The following is an 8,361-nucleotide window of genomic DNA, read 5'->3' on the forward strand; positions in this document are numbered from 1 at the left end:
AGACCACAGATGGGCCTTGTCCAGGGTATACATTTAAATTACATATCAGTTACAGCAAACTACTTAAACGAATATTATAGTAGAAACCATCCCAGATAATGCATTCAAGACCTAGAAGTCCTCAAATGCTGTTCTTTAAAAATATCCGCTTCAACCAGATTTTCCTAAGTAAGTCGAACAAATCTCTCGTTTAAAACAAGTCTCATTTCTCCGTGCCACTGATAAATTCCTAGGAATTCCATGGAGCGCATTTACAATGCATCAAGAGAAATGGTCGTCGAATCCAGCAATTTTTCACAATCTCTTTTTTGCATATCTGCTGAACATGTTAATAACCCCACCTGGCGGGTAATGGCATCCCCATCCGCATCCGCATCCCAAGGCGGTTGAATGAGATGGCGAGACCACCACTCCATTCAGATGGTGGCAATAAATATTTTATAAAGGCCAGACGACGTCAACAAGAAGACGATGGGACATGGCACATCCTCCACAGGTAGCGACCGTCGTAAAAAAGGCAACTTTGTAGAAAAGATTGCGCCGATGTGCTGAAAATTCCTTCCTTCCGTCTTGTCAACAACAGCTGAATAGGCCACACAATTGGCTGGCAGATGGCTAAGCGTCTGGCAAGGAACCAACAAAATAGGGATGTCCTTTTGACCCACACACCCCGAGCTCTTTGCCTTGCCGAATCAAACCCACACGGGCCTTTGGGATTTCCCAGTTTTTTATTCATTAGCATTTCGACGGGTCGGAAAATTCGTGAATGGGAAATCCCCACATTAATATTAAATTCTGCTTGGCTCTCCAAACGTTTTAAGGTAATTTGTTAGAGTGCGGAAAGTTTAACAAATTTAAATAGTAAGCCCCGGCAAATTAGTTTTAATACGACCAGCAAACAAATCTGGCCCAACGGCCTAAAGACCATTTTCGTTGTTGGCCCAATTTAACATGCATTCTATTTGTTGTTAGCCATTAGTTTTCGGCGTTGAGCCGGGCTTTAGGAATTTGTTTAAACATATTTTGGGCTTTTAATTAAATTTATGGCCCCATGTAAATGAAAATCTGTGCTAAAATGTTTTTAATTGCTTTCCGCTTGGAATAAATCGATAGAAAAGTGATTTAATTTATGTGCGTTTAGCCAATTTTAACTAATTTAGCCTCATTAGATTTGGCAAATTGTGTAAATATATCCGAGCTCCCAATTATTCAATAAAAATAAGCTATTATTTTTAAGGAATGACTTTTAAACAATGGCCTTGTTGACATAAAATGTATGAAACCAAATTGTGTAATTGGTTGAAATTTAATAATAACCGCAAACACAAGCAACGACACCCCGGTGACCCGTAAAAAATTACCTATTGCCGCTTAGAGTCAGAAAAAAGGAACGCCATTAACCATAACTCTTGGGCAATAAAAATAACAAGCCGCATCAAATTTTAAAGTAACGTTCAGCCAGGGAAAAAAACAAACAAATATAATTGCGCTTCGGGCAGCGTTTGCCTAAGACTTTGGCTTTTTATGGTCCAGAACTTTTATTGTTTGTACATTTGAGGGAATGTGGGCAAGACAATTTACTTGGGTCAAAATGTTGTCGCCTGGGAAATTCGGGGACAAAGTACGGGGGCAAAGCTCCCTTATAACATTATTTCTAGCCATATAGGTCATATGACACGACTCTGCTTTAATTATTATTCATTAAGAATTGATTCGGTTTCCTTCAGCACATCCACTGAAGGATGATGTCTACACTGGCTGTTTTAGGCGTATAATGCTGTCATTAAGCTAGCAAAGAAAATAGTTTTAAAGTTTAAGTTAGTATAGAAAAAAGTTTAAAGTAATATAAAACTATATAGTAAAATTAAGGATATGCTTTATTAAATTATATTATAGGCAAAATATGATATTAAAACTGCTACCCCATAAATAAAGGGCAACCATGTCTTCTCTTGTTTCAAAGGTTGTCTCCTGGGATACGAAACAAACTGGAACCTTTAAACAATTAACTTAGCAACCTCAGAACTAGTTGGCTACCAGTCGAAAATCGGGTAATATATTTGCGGAAACCAACGTTATATAACCAAACAGGACCAAAATGAATATAATATCAACAGTTTGGTGAGTTTAAGGTGAATATTCCCCAAAAATATATTTATAATCACGCAGTCCACAGTTGGTGCAACATTTGGGACAAGGACACCATTGTGAATGTGGGTCCCGATGTCCTGTGCCAGCGGAATGGCAACGCGATGAAGTTTGTCCATATGCAGACGAAGGCAGTTACCTTTTTCAAGGCGGAGACGGTGTCCACGGGTCTAAGTATCAGTTGTTTTGCTGGCCACAACCGTTTTCCGCTTTTCGCCTTTGCCGAGGTCGTCCTGAGGCCAAATATCTATATATACCGCTATCCGGATATGGCGAAGTTCAGCTCCATACCCCGTAAGTTTCCAGGATGCGGATTTTCATCAACTAAATTCCAAATTCCTATTAGCTCACATGATGAGCTATACCGACATCCGTTTTTCGGAGCTGGATCTTCTGATCGCTGTGGGCGGCTATCCTGACTATTGCCTCTGCGTTTTCAACTACCGCACTGGAACTTTGGTCCTGGAGCAATTCACCAATGTGCCTACCGTGGAACGCGGCATTGTGATTAGCTTCACAAGCCTGCCTTCCATCATTCAGTTGAACAAGCAGGACATGACCATCATATGCTACGAAATCTGCACCGTTGAAAAGGAGTCCTTCCTGTACAAGGTGGCTGAGGTGGAGCTGGGCAAGAAGTTCCTGAAGTCCTGCAATCGATGCCTAAGCTTCGGCGAGGATAACACCCTGTACGCCACCAACGACTTTGGTCATCTGCTATCAGTGGACGTGGCCTGTTTTGCCCTAAAGCCACAATGGCAGCACACACCCGAATCCGATTCTGTGACCGAAATGGAAAAAATGCCCCGCTCACACGGCCTTACCTATCACAAGTCCGGATTTCTCATCTGGAACAGCACGACCGCATATTATGTGAAGAAAAAGGCGGGTGTCTTCAAGGTAGGTTTATTACGAGGATTTAAATATATATTCCATTCCATTTCCATTTAAGAAGCGCAGGTTTATTTATACAATTAATAATTTGCTTCATCAGCGTTTAGTAATCATTTACCACCTTTCAATCCAGCTCGAGTGGGAATTCGAAGGACGGTTAAACGAGGTGGTCCGCTTTCTGAGCAACAACAATGGCGAAATCTACGCCGAGCGCCGCCCTGGACACATTGACCAGGTGGTTGTGGACCGCAATGGGGCAGTATCGCTAGAACCCGTGGTGCCCACGGGAAAACCGGTGATTACCTTTCGAGTGGTGCAGGGGCTCAAGGACGAGTGCGTTTGCGTGTTGCACGATGAAGGAGTGGCCATGATGGACCTGGCGAAAGGTAACACCCTGTGCGAAGTGTCCGTTCCGGGCGCAACGGCCATGTGCAACCATCGCAGCTTGGCCCTTGTGGTCGTGGGCACTTTGGATGCCAGCATCGTTTTGATCCACTTCGAGAGGGCCAGCTTGCCGCATGTTCTGTGCGATCTTAAAATGGAGACAGCAGCGGTGGTGGGGCTAGAGTTCAACGACAGCTGGGTGGTGTTTCAGGATCAGATGAAGGTGCTGCACGTTGTTCAGGTGGACAACAGGCCGCACAAGTTAACGCATTACTTTGAGATGAACCCGCCGGAACTGTCACAAGTTTTTATACACACCTTCTTGCTGGCCGACGGACCCCGTTTGATGGTCTTCATCAATCGGGATCATAGCATGAAGCGTCCTGGCTTCGCCACCGAACTCTGGCTCTACAATTGGGGCAAGGACAAGCGGCTTCATAGGCGAGAATATATCCTGCCGAAGCAATACGGCTTCTTTTGTGTCCAGCCGCCTGTAGGCAGATGGGCACTGATCGAGATTGTGGCCACCGAGTACAACAACTTGAACTTTGACCAGTTCGCGTTGAACGAGAAGGATGAACTGCAGTGGATCGCCTCCACCAAGTCGGGGCACTTCAGCTATATTCTCGGTGCCGGCATGACCAAACATTTGGTCACCTGGAGTCTTGGCGGTATCCTTGTTCACTTCAAGCAGCACAAGCGGGCCAAGAAACCGTTTATGATCTGCAGATTTCTTAACTTGGGCATGCAAACAGAGTACATACTGCGAGTGAAGGAATGTTTTAATTCGAAGTAACTATCTGATATAATTTCATTTTAACTATATTTATATTATATGATTGATGTGCAGATACCTCATTATCCTTTTGGCCAACAAGAGCATGCGAGTAATGCGTCTGCCTTCTCTGGCGGACTTTGTTCGTGAAAACGTGGCCTTACCATTGCCCACGGAGGAGGGCATTCCCTGTTTCGTGGAGCAGATAGTCCACAAGGTGGATATGTTCGTGCCACTGAGTCAGCGGCAGGAAGTTAAAGAGGAGTACACCCGGGCGGATTTAGCAAAGCGCGAAAAGCTGTTTAACAGCATCAAGGACTTTGCCGCCAAGGTGACGGCGCTAATCGACTACGATATTTCTAAGACGGGCAAAACCCAAGGCATCTTTAAGAAGTTCTGCTTCCACTATCGCTGGCTGGATGCTCTCACGGAGGAGGCCCATAAGCTGTGTGCCTTGGAACGAGAATCGCTGGAACGGGCCATTGCAGATCAGTCAAGGATTCGTGACTGGATCCTACGCCTGGTAACCCGCGATGCGGTGAGCATTAACTATCGTGTTCGCTCCATTTTCGCAGATGCCAACTTCGAGAGCTTCTCCGTGCGGAGGAAAATTGAAATGTCAGAGTTCGATAAGTACCGATTCTACGACCTGGAGGACCATTTACGCCTCTCCCTAGGCTCATTCGAGGAGGAGGAACCGCCTGCTCCGGCCGCTGGCGGTCATGGTCCGCCTGCTGCCATCGAAGATGGCGAGGTTGGCGAGGAGGAGACCGTAGAAGTTGCTCAAGGATTGCGCGAGCTCAAGCCATTTGTGGTGGAGGGACCCAGTATCTACGAGCACATAATGGCACCTGTTTTTCAGTTGCAGGACAAGAACCTGGTGACCTCGAACCAGTTGTTTAACTATAACTGCAAAATACGATTCTATCTAAATGATCCGCTCAAACAGGAGTTCAACAAACTCTTCCACGAGGCTCAGCAACTCAAGCAGGACACCATCGACAGCGTGATGAACACTAACGTGGTGCTCAACAAGATCTACGACAATATGAACATTATGCTGCGTCTGCTCAATATGGATCAGTTCAAGCCACCTGAACTCACGGTCCCATCGCTGGCAAAGGATGAGGTAATCAAGCAGATCATGGAGGTGGACGACTCCGAGGTTAAGGCAATAAACCGCCGAAAGCCAAAGACAATCGACACTGGTGGCAAGAAGGGAAGACTGCTTCTTTGGAGCAAAGAGTTTTGGGCTCGGGCTCTCATAGTGATGATGGACGGGGTGCTGGAGAAACTGTGGGAAGAGGAGATCAAGAAGGACATCCCAGAGCCGGAGTTCATGCAAAAGAAGCAGCCACATGAGTTTAATCTCGAGGAGCAGAAGATCTTTCGCGCCTACGAGGAGGCAGTTCATCTATTGGAACTGGACCGTCGCAAGTACCTTCGAATCCTGCATGAGAACGAAGAGAAAACGTTGGCTCTCAAAGCCGCCCAGATTTTAAAGCTCAACCAGCGCGTTGCTGAACTGATGATCCTGAAACTGAAATATGACTTTGCCCTCAAACAGGGGCAATTGCGCATGCTCACCCTCGAAAAGATCAATTTCGGAAGGGTTCAAATGCGCAAACGCTACACCATGTTCCGCAAGGACATCGACAAGTTGAACGACTATATGACGCGGTATAGCAACCTACTCGATTTCTATGACAAGGCTTTTCTAGATGTGAAAACGCGACTGGAGGCTCAGCAGACCCGTGATCGAGCCGTCGAACGGCAGTTTCGAAGTCAATTCTTACCTTTAGTTCCACATGCCACCCACGAGATGACAAAGCTCTTCAAGAAGCGACCCAAACTGCCCGGTAAGGTCTTCAACTCGGTACTCATCTGCATGGAGGCCTCGAACAAGCTGAGCGGAAAGCCCAGTCATCGTACTCCCTTCCCTCTGCCCGACGATGTCCTGGAGTTCCTTAACTATCTCGCCGAGTTCGATCAACCAAAACAGTGTCCGCCGAATGTGGATCCCAAGTCTTGGGACGCCTTCGTCAAGTTGCGTCGCCAGAAGACTGAGAGCGAGTTACGACTGAAGGGTATTGGCTACCAGCTGCTCGACAGCCAAGCCCTCCTGGGTGTCCTTAACAAGGACCTAACAGCGCTCAAGGAGTCCAAGATCCTGACTCAACGTAATTCCGAAGAGAGCATCCAAACATACGTAAGTGTTCTAACAAACTACGGAAAGCCTTCCACTCTTAAGAAACATGCTGCTTGCAGGAAAAATTTTAACAACTTTTATGTTTCTTCAACCTATAAATTTTCTTTTATTGTTTAATATGCGCCTATTTTTTTAAATAATAATACCAATCGAAAAGGAATTAAGTCTTTTATATAGAGAAATACCGCTGCATACTCTCGAGCGTTTTGAAAAAAGAATACAACCCCTTTTAATATGTTAAATCATTTTCAATTATAAAAGGTTTCTGCTTTATCTTCCCAAGCTTAAATATTATATTTCTGGAGTAACCCGAATGAATTTTCTGTTTCAGCTAGAAAAGATGAGAAACATGACCATCCAGTTGACCCTCACAATGGGTCAAGTTGAGGTCTCGGTTATGGGCCAGTTCACAAAGCTCTCCAACACAGTTCTCATGCATGTGGATGACATCAACGATGTGAATCGCCAAATTCAGGTGAGCACTGAGCAGTAATAATGGTTCTTAATGTTATCAACCTTAATAAATGCAGGAAGCTGGAAATAAGAAGATTAAAGCCATGCAAAGAGTGGCAGTATTTAGACGTCAGGTCATCTTCAAGGAATGGGAACACAAGCTGTACAAGGCCAATATAGCGTATCTGAAGTACATGCTGGATGCCATCGAGAAATGCAAGGTTTCAATGGAGTTCCTTAACATCCTTCGCAATTGGGAAAAGGTTAAGACAGAACGTCAGAAGTATATAGCCGGAGCTATCGAACGAGTGATCGAACAAAAGATAGCAGTATTCAAGAAAAACATCGATCGTGTGTAAGTTACTTTTTTTTTAAATGTATCCCAACTGAAAACTAATCTGTGCCCAAACCGAAGCAACATCAAAATCGATGCGGTGAAAGCACAGACCTTGGAAATAAAGCGCAGCAATCACGCCATCGATTTTAAAATCGAGCGTATCAAGGTGGACGTCACTTTCCAAAACACTTTGCGCGATACGATGATGGAGGACAAGCGGGATCGCGAGCAGCGCGAGCGGTAAGATAACCTCTTCAACAGAATCTAAACTGTATCACCGAACAATGAACTCCTTTCGAATGTTCATCAAAATTCGCAAAAGATTACTTTTAAGGCTTTCAAAACCAGTTTTGATTTTAAACACGTATGTTGCAATCCAACAACGTCGTACTTATCAAAAAATTAGATGAAATGTATCTAAACAACAAGACGAACTATTGTTGGCTAGAGTAAAAAGTATTTTTACCACTGCTCATATAACCGAATTTCAAGAAAATATTAAACACTTTTATATTCAAATATATGTTCTCTTTCCACCGCAGAATGTCGCAGATTAAGACCCATCGGCAGCTCATGGAGAATGTCCGCCGCAACTACGCCCATGTGCTGGAACTGCAGACGATTCTGGAGCTGCTCCGTCTGCGAACCTACCCCACGTTGGGGCCACCCCTGCCCCAATGTCATCCGCCAGTGCCGGAGCACATCCTCAGTTCGGTGCCCTAGGAGAACTTTAACCCGACCAACCAACAGACCAGTCCGTGGGACTACATTTTAGCCACTTGGCGAAATTGCAATTAAATATTTTCATTCCGCCAAATGAAAATTTATTAGTGGTTCTGGTTATCTGGTCTGGGTCTTCTGACTCGTGCTGCCACTTAATTGGGTTTGTTTGTGTCTGGGGAAAATTACGAAAACGAGGCATAGAGTCGTGCACTTTGTGCTCCGAAACAAACTCTAGTCTCGACTAACTACTTTTGGTGCTTAAATTGGGAAAAACCCTTCAGCATCGCACTTCACCTTTATTGTTTTAATGGATTGCCCTTGAAGCCAAGAAAGTTGATCCGTGAGATCAAACTGTTGCAATATAATAAAAATTAAAAAAAACTCGGTTGTTACTTTATATGGCTAACATATCGTTAATGTTAGTACATTGCTTACGCT

General features: G+C 44.6%; 1 protein-coding gene across 1 annotated transcript; it reads left to right on the forward strand.

The window, feature by feature from the left end:
- The first annotated feature begins 1,969 nt into the window (after window positions 1-1,969).
- Window positions 1,970-8,023, forward strand: LOC6737938. Its single transcript, XM_016171422.3, has 9 exons — window positions 1,970-2,121; window positions 2,177-2,442; window positions 2,495-3,048; window positions 3,176-4,218; window positions 4,277-6,410; window positions 6,742-6,885; window positions 6,941-7,218; window positions 7,279-7,440; window positions 7,743-8,023. The coding sequence occupies exons 1-9, from the start codon at window positions 2,099-2,101 to the stop codon at window positions 7,921-7,923; spliced, it is 4,785 nt and encodes a 1,594-aa protein (XP_016031694.1). The 5' UTR covers window positions 1,970-2,098; the 3' UTR covers window positions 7,924-8,023.
- Window positions 8,024-8,361: the final 338 nt, after the last annotated feature.

This window comes from Drosophila simulans, chromosome 3L (assembly GCF_016746395.2).
Source record: "Drosophila simulans strain w501 chromosome 3L, Prin_Dsim_3.1, whole genome shotgun sequence".
NCBI lineage: Eukaryota > Metazoa > Arthropoda > Insecta > Diptera > Drosophilidae > Drosophila > Drosophila simulans.

Coding starts and splice junctions, on each gene's coding strand:
- LOC6737938 (XM_016171422.3), top strand. CDS start 2,099: ATGAATATAATATCAACAGTTTG. Junction 2,122..2,176: donor AATATAATATCAACAGTTTG/GTGAGTTTAAGG, acceptor CGCAGTCCACAG/TTGGTGCAACATTTGGGACA. Junction 7,219..7,278: donor AAGAAAAACATCGATCGTGT/GTAAGTTACTTT, acceptor CCCAAACCGAAG/CAACATCAAAATCGATGCGG.